The following is a 26,728-nucleotide window of genomic DNA, read 5'->3' as shown; positions in this document are numbered from 1 at the left end:
AGCTGTTAGGCTGAAAAGAATCAAAAGCACTATTAGAATATGACTGACACTGCTTAAAAACTGTTGTATTAAGTAACAAAGTAAGCTAAGCAACATTTCAATTCTCCAGTTCATACAAGCTTTAAACTTTACATATAAATTTCACATTTTAGAGTCCTTAACCTGATCTATACTATTATCCATAGCCAGGACTTGTGTTCTAGACCTGCCTTTTGAATACTGCTTTGTTTCACTGAAACTTGTTTTTCAGGATCAGATCTCTTAGTTGACTGAATTACATTAAAGTCAACAGAAGCATATGTAATTTGCCCTCACCTGCTATTTTTTATCCATTTCCCTTTTTGCTTGTATTATATGTTGAATGACTGAAAATCAGCTCTAATTCTGCAGAACCAGGCAGTTAAGTACAAGATTATGAGAATTTTACAGGCAAAATCTCCTACATACTATAAATCTAACAATCTGTCAGCTGGGAGAGGGGCTTTGTATTTGCTGGATAGGGCTGTATTTCTCAGAATGGAAAACAAACAAGTAGCAATGTTATGTTTCAGTCTGAACTCAGAGTAGCATACAGCAGTCAAACAAAACAGTCTTAAAGAAGGGACACAGTAAAGGTCAGCAGCACTAAAGAAGAATGTTTTGGTTTTTTTTTTTTTTTCTTCTTGTTTTGTGTTTGTTTGTTTTTAAACCAGCTCAAACTATTGCCTTTGCTGCAGGAAGAATTATCAAAAAGATACTAATGTATTACCTTCTACTAATCTATCCCAGAATATGCCATCATTTGTTTTTAAACATAACTGATATCTTAGAATTTATTAAATATTTTTAAAAATACATTCAAGATACAGACAAATAAAGTAATAATTAAAATGAAGGAATGAAAGCCATAAGATAAGCTGTATATTTGTGTGTACATATATTTTGCATGCAAATGAAGTACATTTTCTTCTTACCTTAAAACTCGTTTTTTTTTTTTTTTTGCATAACAAGGAGGCTATCACTCTTGCATTCAAGCTATTTCAGGGATATCTATTCAGAGACATTCAGGAGACCAATAAGACTGAAGTGTCACTTAGTATACTGTCCTTAACATGATGTAAATGTCAGGACTTGGAATTAAAATCCTTCGAGTAATTTTGATTAGCCTAAAGGGAACACCCCAATTCTGAAAGACTGTACTCAGGTTTCAGACTAAGTTTCTGTTGTACTTAAAAACAATCAGTGAGTCCAGTTCTCATCCCTTCCACGTTTCCCAGTTACAAATGACAGTAGGGCCAGGAAAAGCAGGAATATTTAATACAATTCCATCTGTTACCTAGGGAGTCTGTGTGTGGAGTATCTAATTACTTCCTGTTAGGCACACTATGCAGATTTAAGCCCTCCTACTCAAAGATACTGTTCCTAAATCACTGGGGAATATTGAATTCCCACTCGCCCTGCATAGGAAGTAATCATTAATAACACTGGAAGTATCCCAATTTTGCCAGCAGCAAATTAATGCTTCTCCCTTGCTCTTTTATAAGAATGGAAACCCACTGTACAGACCAAAACTACATAGACGCTCTCTCTAGTTACCTTGAATTTTAACATTTGCATTTCAGTGTATTACCTATTAAATTCCAAAACATGCTTCATCATCTTATAAACCGAGGAACAGACACAAGGTTGCTGCGTATCTCTAGCAATTTCACACATGATGTTTTGAATGTCTCTAAGGAACCCAATCCCTCTCCCTGGAAGCAGGCAAGAAAACTCACCCTCAAAAGCATGCAGTTTCAAACACAGTTCCCAAAGACCTCTCTCAGGAGAGAGGAAAGTACTGAAGGCAAGTGGAATTTGGAGGAGCAGGCATCTTCTGACATAATTGTTTGTCATGGAGCAAACCTTTTAACTGGGGGGAGTCTGGGCCAGCTAGTTCTCATAATGACAGGGATGAAAAACGTCTGCTTTGTCTCAGAAGTCCACACAACTCTGGAGAGTGCTATCATTCTCTAAAAACATGAGCTTAAGCCTGAATCTTACTAAAATTTCAAGTTTCTTATGCTACTTAAGGTAAAAACACTCAGTTCACCACTTTGTCTGAGGCTTTCCCACATAGCTTTTTGGCTTTGAGAAATAACCTGAACTCACTTAATTCCATAATGCAACAGGGAAGGAAACCCAAGAAGAAAACCTTTTGAATGTTGCAGGTTGCATCACTGAGCACATACAAGTTACAGATTTTCTTTCTGACTCTATGAAACATGTCTTCAAAGCATGGTAGAAAAAGTCATCCATGGCAACTCTGAAGCTGATCAATCACCTGAAATTGAATTATAGAAGTAAACCATGCACTGTATTGTGCATCTTACTGAGCTGTGGGAAGATGAAATTTCCACCTTTTACTATATTAAACTACAGCTCTTAGTCTTTTTCCACATTCCCAAACAATACATGGGAAAGGATTGAAGTGGTCAATGTCACCTGAACAGGTATTTGCAGGTATTTGGATAAGGAGCAGGATATTAATTCTGAACCACAAAATCAGGCATTAGGACAGGGCATTACTGTGCCTTCCCGTGTATAACAGGGGCAAGTAACAATGAAGTGAAGAGTAGATGGGAGAGAAATCGGGTGACAATGTCAATGCCAAGAACAAAGGGATGAAGAATGAATGAAATCTCAGGGAAAGTGAAAACATAAAACGGATAGGTCACATGAAGAGCATACACAGGATATACAAATATATAAAGCCAGAAAAATTATTTAGGGTTTAATGGTACTCTGGGTGAACTACTTAGAAGAATGCATGCAATGAGTAAGCACCCAATTAGACAAAAGCCCTATTAACTACTAGTGAGCAGAAGGTACTTCTCTGCTGCTTTAACAGATTCAGTGAACTTACTACAGTTTATTAATATTCTTACATACAGAAGATGTCTAGATCACTAAAATAAAGCATCATCTTCAGGACTGAGTGAGAGATTGTAAGTAGCTATGTCTGAATAGAGAAATGCAGGTTCTGAGCGGTAGTTTTTCTTACCTTTCAAATGCTGGCCAGGAAGTCTCTTCACTGAGTTCAGAACCATCGCTGCTACCTTGAAAAAGATAAGAATATAACATACTTTCTTTCATCATCTACAATCCATCTATTTCAATTATGTCTGTTTCTCCTCAGAATACTTAAGAGTCAATGTGTAAAAAATACTTCACTAAAATACTGCATGGCATGAATAGGAAGTGAGTAACTGATGCTATTATCAGGTGCACTCACATCAAACTAAGGCACAGACTACATTATTCCAAGCAAATGTAATAGTCCAGAACAGCAGGTCCTGGAACATTTCTAAGAAGGCCTGATCCAGACCTGTAGAAATAGAGAATCTCTCCTACTTAGGAATTTTGTAGTAAATCTAGCTGGAAGGGACCTTGGGAGATCATCTGGTCCAACATCCTACTCAAATATAACTCAGCAATCAGATTGCTGAGGGTCTCATCTAGTCACCTTCTTCAAGAATACAGTGGCTACAATCTCTCTGAGCAACCTGTTACTGTGTTTCACAACCTGCATGTGAAAAAAATTGCTACCTGAAGCACTGTTCTGCAAAATGGTGCAGTAATTCCTGTTTGCCCTAGTCATCCAGCCAACACTGAAGTTATTAGGGACAATAAAAGTCTTATTTATTTCCTTATTGCTGCATAGCTTTAGCTTTATATTAACAAGAAGTGCAACTTCAATATGACTTGAGCTCTAGTTGATTAAGGCTCATGTGATAGAAACCCATATAATTAGAACCCACTAACAAATTATGAACCAATTTTTATATTTAAAAATAGGTTAATACATGAAAATTTTATCTGAAATGACATTATGATGGCAACTATATTAGCTTTGCCAAGAAAGTTACATTTAAAGCATTGTACTAAGTACTCTACAGAAAGATTTAAAACCTAGTGTTTTTAAAAAATGCAAAACAGCTGAAACGTCATCTTTCAGAAACTGATAATCCTTGTTACAGTATCAGTACAATTACAAAAGTTAAATGAATTTGGGGGATTCATAAACAAAAAGTTTCATTGAAAAAATTTAATCTATACAGAAATTGCCAATTACACTTTTAAAAGCAATGTTAATTTAGAAAAAAAGTGAAAATATCACAGCTATTGATTTAACATTTATATTTATGCTTATACATGCTTTAAAATATTGTAACAAAAAGTTGGAAAAGGCTGAATTTTAGGATTTGACTAGCCCTCTAACAACTATATAGAACATCTGTAACAGTTTTTTTTTTTAGATTCTAAAAAACACCAGATGATTTTTTGCACAACAGAAGTTCTGGTACTAAAAACCCCCTATCCCGAAAATCAAAAGAATATAGATTACATCTCTCCTTCCAAAACAAAACAGAGGTGAAAGGAACTGTTTATAACTTACTAAAAGTTAGATGCCTAGCCAAATTCTTTCTAAACATTAAGTGCACTATTTGACTATCACCTCAACTGGAAATATTTCATTCATTCAGTACTTTAAAAATATATCACCTTCTTAAATTCTTCTCAAGTATGTACTTGATATTTTGAGTTTTTCCAACAACCTCAAGCAGGTCTTCAGGTTAAACTTAATAACAAATCCTAGGTAGTATAAATCCTTTCTATTAAGTAATGTTCTACACAAGTTTTGGTTTTATGAAAAAGCCATGACACAAACCACTGTCATTTCAATTTCTTGTATAGAATTAAAAAAAAAAAAAAAAATCAGAGTTGTGTTTACCTTTACTGCATATCAGGAAGGCTTTTTCCTATCTTAGGAGGAACAGCAATTGGCAAAATTTTTTTTTGCTAACTGTGCTACTGATCATCAGACAAATTTCAGGGTTATTTAGACAGGGAAATCATAGAATCACAGAATGGTTTGGGTTGGAAAAGACCTTAAAGATCATCTAGTTCCAACCCCCCTGCCATGGGCTGGGACACCTTCCACTAGACCAGTTTGCTCAAAGCCCCATCCAACCTGGCCTTGAACACTTCCAGGGATGGGACATCCACAACTTCTCTGGACAACCTGTGCCAGTGTCTCACCAACTCAGACTAAAGAATTTCTTCCTAATATCTAATCTAGAAGTACCCTTTTTCTGTTTAAAACCTCTACCCCTCGTCCTATCACTACAGTCTCTGATAAAGAGTCCCTCCTCATCTTTCCTGTAGGCCCCCTTTAGGTACTGGAAGGCTGCTACAAGGTCTCCCTGGAGCCCTCTAGAGCAGTTGAATACAGACAAGAATTTTCTCTTCATGTTTGTAGACGTGCATATACATGTCTATGCTACAGCCATACAAACAGTGCGAGGCTAGATTCCTAGGTATGTGATAGGGAATGTCTATACCATTGCATAGCCATTCCCCCCTAGCCACAGCATCCACTCATTGCTGAAAGTCTAAGGATATTGAACTTTTAACACAGGGTTCCTTTATCCAGAAGTTAGTCCCCAAAGTTAAACAGGTGTTAACATAAACAAACCAACCCCAAAGAGTTTAAAAAGTACTCAGACTAAAAATTCTTTCGCCTTCTCAAATCTGCAACTGACACTCTCTTGGCTCCGGTTACGCAGTGTTTCCAGAGCTGCAGTCACTATAGCTGGTGACTGACCTGCCAGAGCTTGCAATTCTAACATGAAAACAGGAAAAAATTGGCATGGAGACCTCAACATCAATTTCTGTAGCACAGCTAACATCATGAATATAGACTCCATGCCCTACAGTTACGTTCTGCCTTGCTGAGTCTATGACCATACTGAAAATCCTCATGTATATTTGAACTAGTTCATCACCATTTAACTATTGTACAATAAAGTTTAAATAGCTCAACTTCGGCTTGCTAATTAACCAAATAAGAATGGTGTGAAGACTGGCAAACGACTCAAGCAATATGCTGCCAGAGAATCAACACAAACAGCTGACACCATCACTGACAATGGAGTTTCCTCATGAAAAGCTAACAAAGGCAAATACCCAAATAAAGATGGAGCAGAAACAGGGGTTTTGTATGGCTGCATTAACCACAAATAACTCCCAAGCATATGGCCTGGACCAAACAATACTAGTAAGGATTGGGAAAGAAACAGGGTACTAAAACTACTTTATATCTCTCTCCTCAAATCCAGGCATCTACATTTTTAACCTAAAGAACCATACAGCTTTTGTATTCACCCTATCACTAAAGTAGCAGTAAACAAGAGCAAAATGTGGTGTCCACATTTAGGGCAAGAGACATCTAGATACTCATTTAAATGGAATATTAAAAAAAAAAATAATAAAACATATTCCTTCTGCTTGAAACCCTACCGAAACTTTGATCTTCTGATGCAGACTGCTGATGACTCAGAGTCCTAAACACCTGAGCAGTATACTACAGGGTAAGGAATCAAACAAACACTGGCTGTGTAGAGTTCTTCCCTACTGTATAGGCTGCCAAAAACCCAAACATAAATGCATACACTGTATACCTACATCTATGCTTCATTTATTTAAAGAGAAATATAATCCCTTGTAGAATTCAAGTACTTCACGATGGTGACTTAATAGAGGAATTCATTAAAATGCTGATATTCTTGTACCCATTTTATGCCAGTTTTAGTTTGAAAATGTACTCTTCTTATAAAGGCACTTTCCTACATTAATTCACACTGATTTAAAATATCTTTCTTTGCCTTTGCAGCATTAATTTCTCTGATTGCATTAGAATAAAGGCTCAACTTATTCTCAAGTGATTGGAACACACAAATAAAGGTAAATGTTCAATAGCTTTTATCCATATAATTGTAGATTAGGAAAAATAAGTGTAAGAAAAGTTTGAAAAAGAAAACACTCCAAAGTTTGAACAGAATTTGCATCCAACGCTGCTACAAACATAATCCATAAATGTGTTTTCTTTGAATTTTTAAATTCTATTAAATTCTATTTAATGTCTATTTTACACTGTCCCTTTACCTCTACAGAATTATTTGGAAAATTAGCCATTGCAAACACATTCAGCTTTAGAAAAGAAATTTGTAAATGCAGCTGAACCAAATCATAAGAAATGGTGGAAATCCAAAACTTCTGAGAACATTAATGATGTGAGCTGAACGTTGCTGCAGAGATACTTAAGGGTACAATTACACAAAAAAAGAATACTTAAAAAGTACATGAAAATCAGGGAGTATTAGAAAACCATGTATTCTTAAAAAAAAATAAACTTATGAATAAAAGGAAGTTTCATGCTATTTCTGAGTTGAACCACAATCTAAGTATAAACATCTCAATTTATCCTACTTTTAGGTGAGGAGGTGACAGCAGGCAAATACGTGCAGAAGAACAGCTGGTAAGAGCGTGCAGGTGGTTCCTTCAACCCAGCCAAGGGCAATGCTTAAGACCTCAGGACGGTAAGATCACTCTTTTGAAAGACCATATACAGTGACCTCATCAAAACAGAGCGATCACAGAACAAAACTATCTTGTAGCTTTAAGACTTAAAGACAGTAAGTAGTGGGGGTTCTCAATGCACTTTCACTGCAAAGTAAAAACATCTGTCCCAATTTACTAAAAGCACATATTCTGGATTGTCTGCACAAAACAGGCTTCTTTTCAGCAGTATTCATCTGTCTGTATTTTCCTGTGTTATCTGCCAAAAGTCTTTTTGCAGCCAACAGAAATATAGCAGAATTTTAAGGACATAAGTCCTATAACCTCTTTTTAGCCCCCCCACCTAAGAATGAGATGAATCATATCCTTGGAAAGAGCTTAATTCTCGATGTGATTATGAAGAGCTCCAAATGACTGGCTCAAATGCAGCTGTCTAAATTACTAACATCTAAAGCTTAATTAGAAGAGACTATTTCCTCTTGTTACATTCCTGAATTCAAGAGAACATTTCCCAACTGATATTGTATATATGACTGGTCAAGTGTTTCTTCCTTCTAATTAGGATAGTCTTGGCACTGCTGGAAAAGATTTCTCACTTTTGTTCAGATAACAAGCACCTATATGACATAGGTAAAATGGCAACAGAACCAGATGTACATATGCCCTACTCTAGCATAATATACTCTGCTGAACACAGTTTCATAGTTCTAGGAGCAAGAACTCTTCTGACCCAAGCACAAGAAGTTAACATAACTGGGGCTGTATGTTTAATTTTAAGTTCTAGGTTTTTGCAGAATGAGTTGAAGATATACAATCAGCCTCCAGACCCCAAAATTAAGAAAATCCGATAAAGATCTCTGACCATGGCTTTCATGATACAGATAGGCCTATTTTCCAGAAGGCCCATACCTGGATCACTTTCTGCATTGCTGCTGCTTTAGAAATCATCCATTACAAAGAAAAATACCCACTTAGTGTATCCTTCATATTTGAAGGATCAATTACACTTATGTGAAAATTTTGGTATGCTATTCACCGTTCCCAGAATGGATCATCAGTTTTTCGCCAGCACAACACAACCAAAATTGCCCATCATCACTTGAATGTGTATTTTTAGTTTACAGACACATGCGCTGCTGGTTTAACTGCTCAGTTTTAATATGATTATATGCAGAACAGAACTTCATCCAGCCACAAACCTCAAGCCTAGTGATGCCGTAACTGATCTTTTTATCACAGATTGAAAGTTTCTATTAGAGAGACAATGGAAGAAATCCAAGTGGAAGAGTCCTTGTGTATATGAAGAAGTTGGTGTGGTCACCAGTGGAAAAAAGAAACAGTACTCTGATGAATCTTCAAAACATGCCTATTGATTGCTTTACTGAATTATAAATAGACTACAGTAAGCTGTTAATAGTAACAGTGACTCAGACATGAGGCCTGATAAAACTGCATGAATTGACATGCTCTAACAATTTAGACAAAGCATCATAACAGTACAGTGCTGCACACAAACATCTTATAGACACTTATTATGTTGCTGCTTTTTTGATATTTGATGTAGAGGCAGATTATATCAGCCCCTTCAATATGAAAGGACGGGTAATGTCTGAACATCTCTGAGGCCTCAAAACACAAGAGTGATTTAAAGTAGTATTACAGTCATGTTTAAGGTCATATTAAAGGTGCTGGCATATCAGAAATATTGTCCATATTTTGAAGTGGGATCATTTATCCAAAAAGTTAAATACTATATAGGCTTATATCTAAGAAAAGATAGTCCTGTTTTTAGAGCAACAGGTTTAAATCCACATTTATGGGCAAGGTGAGGAATAATGCTCTTTTCAGTACACGCATTTAGAAGTTTTCTTGACTGTCTTTTGAAGTTGTGATGTAGAATACTGTAAACCTCCTCTCTGATCCAGTGACTGTACTATTTCCAAGTACTGAGTAAACAGACTACTTCAAACATGATGGAGGAACTTAGCAGCTTCAATCAACTTCCTTAAATCCTGCTGAAGCAGCAGTACAGAATGCCAGACAACTCACATTTCCAAGAATTCTTCAGTAATAGATACTGCAAGCCTCCAGAGCTTACTCTCTTCCTTCATACCTATTTCTAGCACCTCTAATAATCTTTTGTGTCATTTAAATTTTCATAATCAAGAAACATGAAAAATAACAATGATGGTAGACTGTCAAAACACAGACAAAACTAAAGTATCGGAGTATGGGGAGGCTGGAGGTGGAAGAGAATAGGAGAGGGGAAGTTCTAACCATACATGCTGATCGCACAAAAATGCATAAGGTTGCTATTTTACAAGTGATTTATAAAAGTCTTCTGGAGTAGCAGTTTTGTTCCAACATGTAAAGGTGACTACATCAAGTCGATAAGGTTATGCCTCAGCTAAGCAAGAGAACAGAGTTGAAAAATTCAGAGATGAGACAAAGAAGGGAAACTGTATTCTCCAAAATGTCTAGATGGTGACTGGTTCCTATTTGTACCTCATGAAAAACTGCCTGCCGGCTCTGGCAAACCTTCCCTGCTAGGCTTTAATGGAGGTAAATAAATAATTTACTCTGGAAAAAAGGATCAACTGCAGAGAAGTTTCTTAGATATTTAGACATCAGTAAAAAACGGCACTGAGAAAAGGGCAATGCTACATCTCAATGAAGGTGACAAAAGTTTTTTTCCCCTAAATCCAGCATAATGCTGAGAAGACCACACTTGGAGGGTAGTAGATGCATGAGAACCTTTAGTCTCCTGTACTGTGCAATCCCTGAGAATACAAGCTGCCTGTATGCTGGTAAGAAGTACCATTCCTGCTGGATGATTCTAAATTGGCAAACTTTGCCAGAGCAGAGAACCTGTAGAAAACAGAGACAGGCAATGCACATTTGCTACTGGAAGCTGCCTTATGTGAACATGTTCAAACTACTTTGGTCTAAGCTAGTTCCACAGATTTATTTAACAACAGAATTTTTTAAAATTATTGTCTCTAGATATTTGACTTTTTCCATATGAAAATTATATTTAATGTTTGCTCAGAATATGTCTTTCTCCTCAAAGAATACATGAACAGCTCCTGAAAACAGCATAATTTGAAACTGCGTGACCTTGCTTCTCTCCCTGAAGGTTAAAAAGCAAACCCATTTTTTAAAATTATGTTATCTAAAGAAATGCGTAACACTACAAAAATCCTGTATTACCATAAATGCATAAAAGTGAACATCAAATTCTACCAAGCCAATAATTTTGAGAAAGAGGACTGTGATAGAGGCTCCATTTCTCAATCTTCGCTGCAGTTAGGTGGTTTTGAGAGGCACTTGCCCTGCTCTCCCTCCACTTTAAGGATCTGTGCATAACAGGAAAAAAGAGCAACTGCTGTCACATAAGAAACTCAGGAAGCAGAAGTTCTCGAAAGAACACCCTAAACATTTGAAGATCAGTAACTTACCACAATGAAGTAGATTCTGACATTTTGAAGTATCTGAAAGTTACTGACAAAAGTAAGGAGTATTTACAAATTATGCTGTTAAAGACTGTCAGCAACAGACAGTTCTCACTGTCAGTTTCATAAGGCATTTTAAATAGAAAAGGTACCACAAGACATTTTGAATTTGGACTGTTTTGGAAGGTGGAAGAGAATAGGAAATGTTGCCTTGAGCTTCCTGCCATCCCCATCAAGGAAGAGGTGGAGTAACAGCAGTTGTATCATTAAAGGGGATACAAGAAAAAAAATCTGCTTTTTATAATTTGTCAGCACGTAGTTCACACTGTATAAATTATGCTGCCCTCCACCTACATTTCTATAGTTTCTTCTAAAATAGAGTTTTTATTTTAGAATAGTACCACTGCTTGTACAATTGCCAACTAATCGTGCTAAAATCTTTATTAAAAGACCACGTACTGCATGGGTATGTTTACAGTTCCTACCTATTGAAATTCCACTAGAAAGGGTGGAACTTTCTGCCTGCCCTCGGGATGGGACATGAGGCTCCATGACGCTGTCATCCAGTAGATGCCTTGGTCCTGCGTTGGGGAATGTTGCGCTTTTAAATTCAGCCGTATTCATTTTGTGTATGAAACTAGAAACGAACAAGGACAAGACTGTTACAACATTATCTTTGATACATTTCAAAAGCTGTTGCTTTAGCACCCTGAAGGATTGCATGTAGTGCGTTCCGAGTACCAAACTAAATCATGGTTTGAGTCACAAGCAATTGCGCACAAACTATACTATCTACGGGAAACGCTAGTCTTAAAACTGCACAGTGCTCTTGGAGCAAAGAGAGAGTCAGGAGTAATTTAAAAATTACTTTCAATATCTTAAGGTATTTTTTTCTTACTATAACACATAATTGAACTTCAGAATCGCATCCTAGCTCATTAAAGGTAAACTTACACAATACAAGTTGAGATGAATTACTGAATAACTACAGTCTTGCATTTTGAAAAGATGACAAGGGAATTGATGATATAATGATCAAGATATTAATTGGAAGTACACCTATATAGAAAAAACCCAAAACAATTACTATACAAAGGTATATGAAAGTCTACAAAGGAGGTCTCATCATAAAAATACCAATAAAGCAATTATTTCAGTTTGTATTTGAAAGAATTACACTGGCATTGAGTTGCTATAAGGGATAATTTTGTCATTCAGAAGAGCCTATTTTGACTAACTCATTGGCTATTCTTACCATGGTAACAGCCGCACAGTCTTCCTATTTTGACTAATTCTCTTTGGTTGGGATACTATCATTATAGCTCTGAGTTTGGTCTCTTGCCACATATTGTCTCTACGTGAAGTATTGCATACATATCGTGCTACTTTTTAAAAGCAAAGCTTTTCTATTTAAAGATAATACATCACAAAGCTCAGGATTCTCAGGTTAAATAAAATGCTGACTTGTATCCCAGACTGTGACATTTCCTATGCCCATGCGGTATCAGGTTCCTAGGCGAAGGGGGTGTTGGTGGTAGCAAGGCTCCTTCAGCTGCAACGTTTTTCCGTCCACTTTGTGGAGACGCTCCAACTTCAGAGCCTGGGAACAAAAACGACATTACTCCTGAGTAACTGTCAGGGTTACTTCCCAGAAAATTGTGGAAGAGTTGCACAAAACCTCCTAGGCTCAATTTGTAAGAGATAGCCTGTAATAAAACTCATTGATATACTCATATTGATAATTTAAAAAACCTATACTTTGGCACAGGATGAAAAATGAACACACTCATTTCAAATAGACTATCTAGTAACAAGTATTTTGTAAGTCCTAAAGGTTGCCGCGTTAGCTACATTGGCATTAAACAGGTCCCACTGATTCTACATTTTGAAAGTCCTGCCTTCAACTTTTGGCATTGATCAAAAATAATGTACATTTTTGGAAGCATATTAAACCAGGAAAAGTTTACATGAAGGCCCTTCTGTCTAGACACAACAAAGAATGAATATTTAATAGCTCTTCACCCCAAATGACACTAACAAGTTAGTGCCACAATACATATAAACACTGACTCAATTCCTTGAAAGAATTTATTTACCGATCACCTTTACACTTTTTATTATAAATATACAGTGTTTATACTTCACACTTTTTATATTAGCCTCAGGCAAATATTATTCATGTTCACAACTCAAAAATAATGCATTTCACAACCTCAAATCTTCTAACATTTATTAAACATTTACCTACTAAATCTTCTCTGGAAGCAGCAGAGTGGGGGGTGCTGGTCCCTGGTTCTATCTTTAATGAAAGTCTGCATTAAAGAAGCATTAAAAATTACTTTATCAGGAAATAGAAGCATATAAAAGTAAGTTTTTGAAGAATAATTTTTTTAAAATTCACAATTGAAAGGTGCCTGTTTCTATAATTGCAAGAAACACTATAAAGTTAATACAAACTGTGCATAGTTATCTTTAGCACACACAATTTCCAAACATTCTTTTTTTGGGGTGGAAAAAGCCCTACCACCGCAACATGGCCCAGGATTCACAAATGACATGCTACGACATAATGTAGTAAATGTAGTCTATTGCTTTGGTTCATATAGACTGGGACAGGTTTGCAATACCATGCTGAAGGAGGACCAGACGCAACAGCAAAACCTTGGCTACAGCAGAGCCCTGCAACCTTTTCTACATGAGGGAGCTTGATGCAGTTGGCCCGGCCAGCCACAAACAGCCACCAGTTGCCATCTTCACCCTCTGTGAGCAAAAGCCCAACACCAGCTGTGAACAAGGTGTGGCAAAGTCACACTGTGGAAGGACCTGGGAAAGAGGCCATTGCTCAGTGTTGGCATCAACCCCCAAGGAAAAGAGCTGTGCATAAACCAGGATTACGCAGCCCTGGGACTGCTATCAAAAGCATGAAACTCAAGTGACGATACTACTCTAGCATAAAAACTGGGAAGAATAAAGAGTACACAAATGCTACCCCCACTTTGGCTAAGATGTTTATACTTGCTACTCTTCATATTTTAAAGTTTTCTATAAAGAGCATGAGTGTGCTGGGCCAAACCTTTCGTGTTTACTGGTCTAAAAGCCAAAATCCTTATTTTGCGTTTTGGAAAAGACATTATCAATTTGACTGCATCCATAATTTAAGTTGTTGTTTTTGTTGGTTTGGGTTTTTTTTTTTTCCCTATAACGGGCACTTTTAAAATGTTATTTCCAACAGTACCACAAAGAGGGCAGACTCCAGGAGCAGAGCAATCCATGAAGACCAAGCATATCTTCTCCACTCAGTTTGGAAACTTTGAAATTAGCAGGGTTGGAAAAGCATATACTTAATTTTGGGATGAAAAAGTTTGAAGTTTGACAGCTCCTCTCCCTCCCATCCCCAGACAGATTAGCAACAATTCATTACAATTTTAAAATATATATTTTTTTAATAAAATAAAATCCTTTAGGAAGAAAAATCATGTATTCAAGTCACAATGGCTGTTCTTTTCAGCCTTTCTGCAGACACCTTAGGGGATAAAAAGTAAAATAGTCACTTATAGTAAGAATAGTTCTTCAAAATACCCCCATAAAAAATTCAGTTTGGAGACAAAATCCACAGGTGTAAAAACAGACTTTCTGAATAGTGGCCATGTTTCTGCATTACGTGCAATTGTCTCCATTCACTTCCCTGCTATCAAAACATGGGTTGTACAGGATGAAGAGACTGTAGCTTCTTCCGCAATAAAATTCCCACCAGTAGTGAGTCCTACCTAGTGAAGGTGGCGAAAGGTGAAGTGTGGAATTCATGAAAATAACATGCTGCTAAGAAACAGACACTGCAGTTGGTGTTTTTTTTGTTGTTGTTTATTTTTTCTTTTTTTTTTTTTTTTTTTTGTTTTTCTTCAAGTGTTTGACCACAGAGCTTTACTCTCTGTGCAAGCAAGCAATACTTTCAAAATCAGGTTATAGAACATTTCAGCAAAAAGATAAAGCCAGATGCTCGCACACAAAAATGCAGAGAACAATTTACAAATCTTAGAAGGGAAGCCACGTGTCTGAGGCCTTGTTTACTGTTTTTTGACATAAACTGAGGGGTCCCCATTTGCTGCCTTTTAGTAAATCCAAGTTAAGGCTATTAAATGGTAAGGCATATCTGTTCCTGTAGCATGCATACCCCTCCCACCATTCGAATGTATCTACACAAGCAACCAATTCTACACAACTGAGGTGACAAACTTCCCAGGCGGGCAGGATGGGAATGGGTGGGGAACCTCAAGCAGATCAGCCAATGAACAAAACTTTCTTCATATGCAACAGATTTGCTTTAGGTTTTTTCCTATCCTCAGGACTTGTTCCTGTCTCATGCCAGAATTTTCCATCCCCCGGTTTTGCTGGATGCCAAATCACTTAATACAGTAATAATCTTTTAATTAAGGAAGTGGAAACCCCTGTTTTGAGTGGTATGCTGGGAGGAATGGGTGGGGACACAGACAGTATTTTGCCTCTCAAAAATCAAGTGTTTACATTTTACTTACACTGTATAACCTAATCAAGAGAAAAATATAAAATGAAAGCAAAATATATATGAAAGTGAAAGCCTTAAGTCACACTCAGTAAGAACTTGGTACTGGACACACAGATTACTTTGTTCCGGTGAAAAATGACATAAGGTACTTCCAATCATGGGATCCACCTTATTGACTCAACAGTGTTACACGTGAGCCAGAAGTATGGAGTCTTCATTAGCAAACACTCAGAGGTCTGCAGATCAAATCAAAAGACCAAACAGACCTGAAAGCTAGGACTTGATACACTCAGGCATAGAAAAGGAAGGAGATATGCCATCCAGCATGCTGAAAATTGTCTTGAGCACAGGACCCCGCTGTAACCTCACTACTTGCAACAGGTGCATCTGATGCAAATAATCCCCTGAAACAAGTGCAATCTTAAAAGTGACAGGCTTTGTATTATAAAAGTTATTTTGTAATGAGTTAGTCAGTTATATCATTTCATACTTACTTGTAATTGTCATCTTCTACAAACTTTTGTAGTTCTTCTATGTACTGAACTGAGTTTAGATATTTTTGGACATGAGGCAACAGAGGAATATCTGGAGAACAGATGACATTCATTATCACTGTACCATTCATTTGTAAGCAAATTTATTTTCCAGAAACTATTTAAACAGAATCAGATCTCTTGCCTTTTTATGTAAGATGAAGGTACAAACTACAGTCCCTACTGATGTTGAAATTTTTGTCCTTCATAGCAATTTTTGCGTGTTGAGCTGACATTCCCCACATCCATAAAGCCAGGTTTGCATCCCCCTAGAGCTGCTCCACTTATAAGAGCACGTGTAAGGGAAAAGTGAGAGTGCGCCCCTGGTCAAACTGAAGTCCCAAACCTGGAAGGTTGTATCTGAAGACTCCTTTACAGCCCACATTCTCATTATGTTGAGCTTTCAGTGAAGCCACAATCCTGTGCTAATTTCACATTCCACCATCACAAACACAGCCTTACGACTTTACTAAAACTTGAAGAGGATTGTGAGGGAGACAACCTTTGAAGAAAAAATACATTATCTAACCTACGAACAAAACTATAAATGTCCAAAAGACAAATGGAATGTATTTTATTACCTCCAGTAAAAATACTACTCCAAAAGCAATCCTACTATTTTTTGATTTCATAGTCATAAAATTATCAAACACGGGGATAACAAGTTTATAACGTACTAGTAAAACTACTGTTAAGTACAATATATTCCACATTTTTTATCAGAAAATACATACAGCAAAAGTATGTGTGATATAGGAAAAGGATAATCTTATTCCGTCTCCTCACGCTGACACTCTGTCATAACCAACAGTACCAGAATAAACTTAGATTTTTGGGCTGAGAGGGTGAGAGAGGGTGAGGGAGAGTGTTAATGGCATTCCAATGGGCTGGGCCTTAACTTACATTGCCTTACAGAGGACATATATTAAAGATTTTTAAATTGTTCTCTTTAATGCTGCAATATTTACACACTAGCTTACCATATTCACATGACTGCTGTAAATCTGAGATTATTCGAAGAATGTTGTTCATTAAATTTGTTCTTTGCTCACTTTCCAGAATGCTCCCTGTTGATGGGTAGGCAGAGTCAATATATGTCAAGTCTGACAGAAAAATACCTGAATAAGATTAGAATGAAAAGTTTATTTAGTGTCTCACGTTTAGCAGAAAAAAAACTCACAAATGATACTTTGAAGAATTTTTGCTTTTGTTGACTAACGCACATGCAGGTTGACAACAGCATTGCCTCAGAATAGTATTCTGGATTTACTCAATAAATCATTTCGACAAGATCTCCAAGAGCCTTCAGACCCAGAGTAAACCAGTAATAATGCTTAGACTTACAGGAAAGTACATCACCACGCCACCCTTGTCTGGGATTGAATTTGCACTCTCCTCAATCACTTAATCCTTAGTTTTGTCAACCTTATCTCAGCTATATTTCCAGATGCTGAGGATATGAGTACAGTTAGGTTCCTGTGTGCAAGCTTTCATTCTTTGTATGACAAATCAGCAGGCGGTAGAGAGGATCCTTTCCTCCTGCATCACACCACGCATGTACAGGCTGACTTTAACAGTGTCATTATTTCTAATTCTAAAGTTATTACAAGGACATGCACAATTAGTCATGAACCTAATCTTCTACCATATCACAAATTAATTGTTCCCTTGACAAATATGAAGCATTCTAAACACACAATGCTAAAATACACGATCAAAATTATGAATTCTTTTAGGAAGTCTACTACTTCTCCAATTCAGCAATTAAAAAAAATAACAGAAGGAAAAAAGTCATATTATCTATAAGTCTTCAAGCTAAATAGAAACTCAAACTCAACTTGCAGCAACATGGGAAAAGTTAAGTAGGCAAAAAGTGCACTCAGATTGAAATGCATTATGAAACCTGCAGTTCACATTAATCACAACTCCAAAGATACAACAGCCTTCAATTCTTCCACTTGCTTTCTTCCCCACCACCACTTTAACCTTACTACTCTTTCAATCCCTTAGTCATGTAGAGAGGAAAATCCTCCTCTTTAGATACTAATGCTGTAGGTAAACCACTTATTTTAATTCTAAATGCAACTCCATTTCTTGAACTTCACCCAAAGACTAATCATTTTTGTGTCAACTACATGAAAAATATCCTGACCAACTCTGCTATTAAAATGAATCGCTCTTCATCCCCTGCATCTTCCACAAAATATCTAAACAAACAAAAAAATGATTTAAGTTTGTATTTTTTACAAAACTTATTTCAGCAACAGGGAATTTCTAAAATTATATTTTACTTCACCTCTCAGCCTTGTATAACCAAAATCATAACAAGAAGTTTGCCTTTACAGGTGGAAGACTATTAATACAACCTCACAAGAACAGCAGTTGTGTTTGTATAGCACCTAAGCAGTACAGTCCTCAAATGTGAGTTGGGAAACTCTGGGCATCACTCCAAAATCAACACATACACGCACGCGTGTGCACACACACAGAAACAAATTAAAATATTTGTGGTTCAAAGCTGACATATAAAAAAGCGAAAAAGAAAGGTATTACACATGACCTGATATACTACTAAATTTCTCAATTTTCTATTCTGTTAGAATCAGTTCATGAAAAAATAGAAAGGATAATCAGAAACATGAGACAGCATAGCAATTAAATGTGCCTATCTAGACTGCATAAGCTGTCCCAAAACTAACATTGCTAAGCAATTTCCAAACAGGCCTTAAAAATCCCAAACCAGCTCAGTCTTCCACAGAAAATAGTAAATCATGCTTACTAACTATAATTAAGGAAATTGACTATGAACAGGCACCTGCAATATTATGCAGGACTTTACAGACCAATGTATTTGTAGGATTATCTTTGTGAATGACTTGCTCAATTAAGCACTGATTTTTATTTTTTTTTTTGTTAAATCAAGAGCTCTTCTGTGGAGAGGTGTTCTCTAAACTTAATGCATTTCTACGAAGTCTAAAATATTTTTGAAAGCATACTAGCGTAATTCTCTTTCAAATGTAATTGGCATGTCCTTTGTGAAGAAATCGAACAAATCAATGAAAGCAAATTGAATGCGCTTAAGTGCTGGCTGACTATCGACAGAACTAAAACCAGTATTCTGCATTCCTCACAGGGCATAATCTAGGTGGGTTTTGCTACTTCTAACACCAGTCAGATGTTATCAAATATTCTGATACCTACCCAAAACCATCACACACACACACACAGTTCTAACATTTTCCACATGTATCAGAGACTTCATGTGTTTAACAACTGGAACTGTTTCTTATTAACTGAATGTCAAGAATTGAATGCGACATTCTGTTGAACATTCTTCTAGACTATAAATGGTTCATTTTTCCTGTTGTATCCAGCCAGGCTGCCCCTTTTATTCCCAGGAACACAAATCGAGTTTTATCAGCCTGAAAGAATCTTTCTTCTAAATGAAGCCCAGTACTGTAATAACTTGAAAGGCATCTTTAGGCAGCGTAGTAAAAATGTTTGATTTGTAATTGCCTGCTGAACTCTTGCACAGTCTGTTGCCATATGGTACCCTCCCTTCTACTGGCAAACAATCTTTCCTTGTTCCTAACTTCTCAGCCTCCCTACCCCCTCCTTTTCTGGAGGGTACGGATAGGAAATCCGAAGGAGGAGTTTCTTCTGCTCTCAGTGTGTTTGCGGTGACATCATAGGTGGGCTGAACGTCTAAGGCGAATGTGTGTTTGTTTAAAAAAAACTGTCCAAAAGTGATGTATATGGAATCTGGGTCAGCTGTAGCTGGTTAGTGCACTTCTGCATATGAGAGTAAAACACTGCAGTTTCAAAAAACATTTCTTTCTCTCTTCTGGAATAACACATACTGGAACATAACTTTTTTCTTTTTTTTTTTTAATGATTAGTTAGCTTGGTTATCATATGGAGAAACCCAATTCCTCAATACAGCTTGGATCTAACAGAGAAAGACAAAAGCAGTTTTCAACTCCAACTGCAGATTAACAATCCACAGCATCGGGTAATATAGGAAGAAAAAGCAACTTGGCCTCTGGATTTTCCATCTACCACAGAAGCAAAACAGCTGGAAGATCTTTTTCTTGGTAAGTTTTAAAAAGTTATTCTTACTTGCAAGTTTAATTTTGAGCTATTTGCAAATTCTACATACATCTCCCTCAAGACACAATTGTGACGAAACAAATCTCTCTCGGCCTGAGAAATGTTTGACAAAATTATAAAACTCTCTTCTGTGGCATTTGGTATACTTTGGAAACTTGGAAAGAATTAAAAAGGACTCTGCCTAAGAGCAGAGACTAACTCATTCCAGTTGTAAGGATGAACACGTTTCAGTTGTTTAGCTGTAAATCTTCTGTAGATTTTGTTATCTACAGTTACAGAAAATTAGTACTACCAGATTCTTTGCTAAGCATGCAATTTGGGTATTGTGAACATATTAATGTGAAATTCTGATCCTACCAGAAAGCAAAAGCCAAAAATGCTATCAATTTCAGGGAAGCTGGATTTCACCCAACAGCAGAGCATAGACCTAGCATTACTAGAACTAGAAAATGGATACCTCAATAAAACCACTGTAAAAAGTCCCAAGTAAATCAATGCACATCTGTAAGTAGCAATCATTGTATATCGTTTCAACTAGATTTTTATTTATGGTACTTCTGAGCAGTAGGAGTATGCCGAGTTGTACAACCAACCAAGAAACCCAAGTCATACATTGATTCAGAATATAATCAAGTTTGCAGCACAAACAATTGTGCAGCTGAAAATCGAAAGACATTGCTGCAACAGGCACCATATCCCTTTAACAATTTGTGGAATGATGGGGAAGTTAATTTTACCTCAGTTGAACAGCAGTTTGTTTCTAAATAAAGATTCATTTCATAAACATGAAATGCAATATACAAGGCTACACTGTATTAAGTGGAAAATAGAGGAGTTTGTTACAGTTGTTCTTTGGGAGGAGGGAGAGAGAAGTTGCAAGTCAACAATTAAAACAACCTTGTTTACAAACAGAAGACAAAAGTACAGACAAAAACCAAAAAAGAGTTCTTAATACATAATTTTCTATTTTTTTGCCTTTCTTCATGCTGACTTGGTAAATAACCCAGAACAATAGAAAAGAATTTAAGTTATGTATTTGTATTAACAACTCTCAGAAACGTCTGACACGCTAAGAGAGAATGAAGGGGGTGATGTTAAAAGAAGAGACAAAGTGTTACAGAAAGCAAACTTAATTAAGATGTAGTAGCTATGGGAGGAAAAAAGTCTGAAGCAGTCTTGACAAACAAGAAAGATGGATCCTTTCCAAGCTCTTGAGCCTTTTTTCTTGCTATCCTTTTGTGCTGCTTTACATATGAAAGAGAACAACCTAAACAACAACAAAAAAAAAATTTGCAGCCTACATTGTGTGCTTTGGACACCAGTCTCCACTCATTCATTATTAGCCAAGGTTTTGATTTATGCTGCTTAGAACAATTCCTAAATCTTTCACAAATGAAAACAGCTGAGTCAATAATTTTAAAGCAATAAACTGGCTGTGTGTAAGGTTTTAACTCTTTCTCCTTTGCTGTCTTCCAACTTTACAGTTCAAATTTTGAAATGCTTATTTTAAAACAAATAACAGAATACTAATATTATTCTGTTTCCACAAGAATGATCTGAAGTACGATGGAAAAATATGCCATTTAAAGTTTTACAAAAATTTACTTCCAAGAAAGGGAATTCTGAACCTTTAAACTTTTGCCAGTAACTACATGGCTTTATCAGGTCTTAATTACTGTTTTACTGGGCTTAGTTTGTTTTTTAACATGCGCTATTAGTCTGGTCCTTAAAATTTATACACCAGTAAATGAAACAAAATTTCCTATGGCAAACATCACTAGACGCTTAATGTCTTCAGTATCTGTTTCACAGAGAATTCTGGAGCCCCTAAATAACACATTTCCAAATGTAAAACGCACCACTCCATTGTACCTGCCTGTTAAAATGGTGCAAACACACACAATGGCTGCAAACAAGTGAATACAGACCCTCACATTAAAAACAAACTTGACCAAAAAATCTGGAACTGTTATGGTATTTTGCTGTGTTTTCAGAATATCCCATATGACAAGATTTACAAATCTCTTCTGCAGAGAACTTCTAAGAATCTATAATTTTTAAAAGTGACACATTTTCAATAACTATTTCAAGAACCCCTGAAGATTTTTCGATTGCCTTTCCTAAAAGGAATCAGATTACCATTAACCTCAGAGAAGCAGTATTTTCTGACTCAATACATCATGTATCTGACTAACAAAACCCAAGGATGTATTATTCCTGGATCCCAGTCAATACAATTGAAAGTAATCCTGTTATTTCAGCAGAGGCAGAGTGACTTGCCGGAAAAGCATTTGTTTATATAGGGGAAAGTAACTTACTGAAGTAGACAGATGTATCAGAAATCCATGTGAACCTTTCTCCTATAATAAGAATGTTTTCCCCACATCAGTATTACTTCTAATGTTATGGACCCAGTTTTAATCTAAAAAAATCCACAAAAATCTCCACTTATTCTGTGTAGAGATAAGGGAACATAGATGGTTTTATTGATTTTAGCTGCTTAGACAAAGCTCAACAGAAAATGAAGTAGGCGTAACGTCAATAACAGAGCTTTCAGAATAACTGGTACCGTGTTCAGAGGATCTTCCTTCTCAGTATTATCATTTACTTTCTCAAAAAAACTGTGTTTCTCTTTCTGTTTTACACGTTTATACATGGCGGTTTACAAGAGAGGGCACCGTTGATATTTATCATTTGACCATATTCTTTTAATAAATACTCTGAATCAAGATATGTACTGATACTCTACCTTCCATACAAAGGGAATTCTATATGCACATTTACCTGCAACACTTCTCTTCCCTTCAGTTGTAACAACCTACACTGCCCAGGGAGAAGCTTGTCTCTGAAAGAACGGCTTCTAATTTGTGTTGTGGGTCTCCAAATTCTACATCCTGCTGAACATGAGAGTCACAGCAGTACAACAAAGAACAAACAGTTTGTTGTGTAGAAAGTTAAAAAACGCCAAATATATACCAGCTTCCACACTTCCTCATTCCTGCAACCCTAATATTTGTAAGCGATACGATATTGTTGAGGGCAACACAGCCCATGTTATAGTAGTTTCTCAGTGAAAGTTAAAAATAGTGGTTACTGGTTTGTTTTGCTCTTTTAAATTGGAATTTAATTCCTTTAAACGCCTTTAAAAGCAATAAAACAAAAGATTAATTTTGGAAACACGTTGTTTTTTGTTTTTTTTTTTTGTTTGTTTGGTTTTTTTTTTTGTTTTGTTTTGTTTTTTTTTCCATGGGGATCAGTCTGGAAAAAGAAAATAACCAAAAGAAAAAGGAATGGTATTAAATGTAAAGTGGTATAGAAGCCCCATCCACAGCTCTGAGTATTTCTGACAAGATGGTGATGAAGTTTGTATTCCTATGAAGAGTAGCAAACTGCACATTTCCTCCTGCAGAAGCAATAGAACATCAGCATACTAGAACATATGTAATACAACTTCTACAGAAATCTGAGACCCAAAACTGGGTGACACAGACACAACAGAACCAGTGAAGTAACAGTCTACTCTAATTTAAAAACATGACAGTTCATAAAGAGTTAAATAACATTTTAAAGAAATAGTATCTGTAATCATGATCTCTCTCGCTTATTTTCCAAGGTCTGCATTCAGGCATTTCAGCAGCCCTGCTCACTACAAGCAACTTGCAGGAAGGGTTTGAGACTGTGGTTCTGTCTAAACGGATTCCTGAGCCTCAAGCGCTTATCTCATAACAGTTATGACACTACCTAAACATCTAAACTTGGGAATCTGTGACATAATGTGTCTAATTAAAAAACCCTAGAACTATTTCCCAACTCTAATATTTGTCATTTTTTAGTTTTACATATTAGGCTACCATTCTGTGATATTTTGGATAAACAGTTTATATTTTTTTAAGCTGCTTGCCCAGAACATCAGGAAATTTCTGAAACAGTATTTTCATTTCCTTCTAAGCTGATTAAAACTCCAGGTAAATATCTTACTCACAACCTATTCTTGTATAACAAGTTAGGTGTTAAGCTGATCAAACATGCCAAGCAACATCGTAAGATGTTTAATTTTTTCAACATCAAAATTCATCAAGCAGATTCTCAGAAGGAACTCATCCCTGCTTATCTAAATGTCTCAGTCTAATACAAGACATTTGAATTATTTCAAAGTTCTAGGGCATAATCTTATGCAGCTGTTGCATTTGGTCATGCTATATTACACCATTTAATTCATTTTATGATCTGACAGCACATATATAGACACAGAACTTCTAACTCATAAGTGTAAAAGTTCAAAATGAACACATATAATATTAAAAGAAATGCAGAAATGAAAACAGACTGCAGCAGAATACATGGTCAGAAAGTGGGCTGCATTGCAAAATGTTTGGTTTTGAAGGAGTCATTTAAGTTTTAATGTATTTCAGGGGAAAAATGTGCTGCTGAGGGGAAAACCCCCAGCCATTCATTATTTAAGTAACTGTATAGGGTCTTTAAAAACTACCAAGAACTAAAGTGTTATTCACCTTTTTAGACTATGAAGTAGCTATTATATACTGTGAACATAGTAAAATACTGGACTTGTACTATGGCTTCATCTTTAACCATATGCCATGAAGTCACTTTCCCTGCATCTGCAAACACTGAACATAGAAGTATTGAAAAATAATTTAGATGTGAAGAGGTTTCAAACTTTAGACAATTAATTCAGCTCATCCTTGTCCAGTTAGAAACCACACATAAACCCGTTTCCCATGTGTTCACCATAATTCATGTGAAAATTTGAACTAATGAACTTCAAACTCTGAGCATTGTTCAAGTGATTAATATTTTAAATGTCTGAAACTACCAAATAAAACCACACTATTAGCTATGGAGAAAAGTGATACTTTTTCCTACTTTTTTATAAAAAAACAACCCACCACCACAGAAGTTACACTTTCAGCAGTGAAATATTAACAAAACGTTTAACCAAGTTCTAGTTTTGAGAAAAATAATTACTAGTAGATAACAAAATACTTATTACTACATACTAACAGTAAATCATACAGAAATAAGTTTTTAAATATAAACTTTTCCAAACTTTTATGTATTCCCTCCATTTATGTAGGGTAAGAAATGATTTCCAGTATGTGTTAAAAGCAAGTGTTTTCTCCCCCTCCCAGAAGCAGGGCTTGCAATACAACTATCAGCCAAAAAGTTGTATTTTAGGCAACGGTGGAACATTCAATCAAGATTCCTAGATATAATTCCTGACTGCATGCACAGCATGGTTTGAAGTTTGTAACCACTGCTCTTAGTGAAGCCAAAAAATAAAGACTGGATATGTTTACTCTGAGATCGAGCAGAAATAATTTGTAGCTGTAATATTAAAGCCAGTAACAGGACATGGAGAAGTCACCTGACACAGAAGTCAGCTTATCATTTTTAAATGGTGAAAGCAGCACTGGTCTGCTTCTCCTTCAGCATGACTGTTTCAGGATTGCCAAATGCACTTGAACTTGGCAGGAACAGCATGAAAATTATTAACTTTCTCCAGTTTTACTTTATTTCCCTTCATAACTATACAAAGGCCACTGTAAGAGGTCTTGTACAACTGCTAATAGTAGTCTGGAAAGGAAAGCCAGACCAGCAGCTGCAATAAGAAGTGATCTGCTTGACAAAGCAAGATGTGAAAAATGAGGGCTTTTTCCCCTGATTTAAGTGATACCTTTGTTTATGATCTCAAATATTTTAAAAGTTAAAAAAAACCCCAGGTTCTCTAAAAACATTCTTCAATCTTTATCACTACTTTTTTATTCTTTAACTTTTTTATTTTCTTTAAAAAGTGAATGACACTCTTCAGTATAGTATTTATATTGATAACACACCAAATAACCCAGTGTTATTTGGATAAAAAATGCTCTCAAAGATACAAAAATAGTGTGGCAACAATTTTGAATACTCATCTCAAAAGGCAACTAAGTAGGAACACAAATACAGAGCAAAGTGTTACAGGCTTTCCTTACAAATTTAAAGTTACTTGAATATGTAATTTTTAATGTTCAAGACAATCATGTCACACTAATCTCCTGCCTAACACTAATGTCCAAAAATAGTGTTCAATATGTCTGTATTTTTCAAGTCTACTTAGGGACATGTTTTAGTGCTGGTTTTGGCAGTGTTAGGTTGATGTTTGGACTCAATGATCTTAAAGGTCCCCTCCAACCTAGACGATTCTATGATCTGTGTATATATAAATTTGAAAAATGTGTGTATATATGAATAGGTACATACATAGTATTTAACAAATTATATCTCTCTATCTACATATATGAATATAAAAGAGGACGAGAAAGGCTTATGTAATCAAAATTCCAAAATTTAGATAAATATTTTTGAAAATATTATCAGCCATTCTGTCTCCCTACTTCCCTTCCATGAAGATATTCTGCAAGCACTCTGTATGTTCTTTAACTTTGTGAATTTAATTGCAGTGAGTACAGATCTCAGCAGTCAAATTTATAATGAAAACATAATACATCATCTAAGCAGAACTTAATTTCTGAAAGTTTATCCAGCGCAACAACTTTCCTACTAAATCCAATACCTAAATGTTAAGGTTTTCTGCTCAAAATAGAAAGTTATTCTTTGAAGCTAATCTAATAGAACCTAACTTCAAGTAACAGATTCCAAAGAATTGTCTATGTACATGACAAACCCATCATCTTATGTAGTTAAAGCAGTACAGAAGCATTAGTTATGGC

The 26,728-nt window shown here is 36.0% G+C and overlaps 1 protein-coding gene across 4 annotated transcripts in view; it reads right to left on the bottom strand.

The window, feature by feature from the left end:
• RALGPS2 (Ral GEF with PH domain and SH3 binding motif 2) overlaps positions 1-26,728 on the bottom strand; it is a gene marked incomplete at both ends in the record, with an annotated part of 100,523 nt that overhangs the window by 13,935 nt on the left and 59,860 nt on the right. For 3 of the 4 annotated variants that reach the window (XM_082483304.1, XM_082483302.1, XM_082483303.1), the window contains 6 exons: positions 3,023-3,077; positions 11,318-11,469; positions 12,297-12,432; positions 13,077-13,144; positions 15,849-15,939; positions 16,868-17,005. In XM_082483304.1, the coding sequence (XP_082339430.1) occupies positions 3,023-3,077; positions 11,318-11,469; positions 12,297-12,432; positions 13,077-13,144; positions 15,849-15,939; positions 16,868-17,005 (640 nt within the window). Of the gene's footprint in view, positions 1-3,022; positions 3,118-11,291; positions 11,470-12,296; positions 12,433-13,076; positions 13,145-15,848; positions 15,940-16,867; positions 17,006-26,728 lie in introns of all 4 variants that reach the window. The other variant, XM_082483301.1, reaches the window with a different exon arrangement.

Source organism: Vanellus vanellus (assembly GCF_965231255.1).
Source record: "Vanellus vanellus genome assembly, chromosome: 5".
Lineage (NCBI taxonomy): Eukaryota > Metazoa > Chordata > Aves > Charadriiformes > Charadriidae > Vanellus > Vanellus vanellus.
The sequence above is the reverse complement of the archived record's forward strand: the minus strand, read 5'-3'. Positions and strand labels throughout refer to the sequence as shown.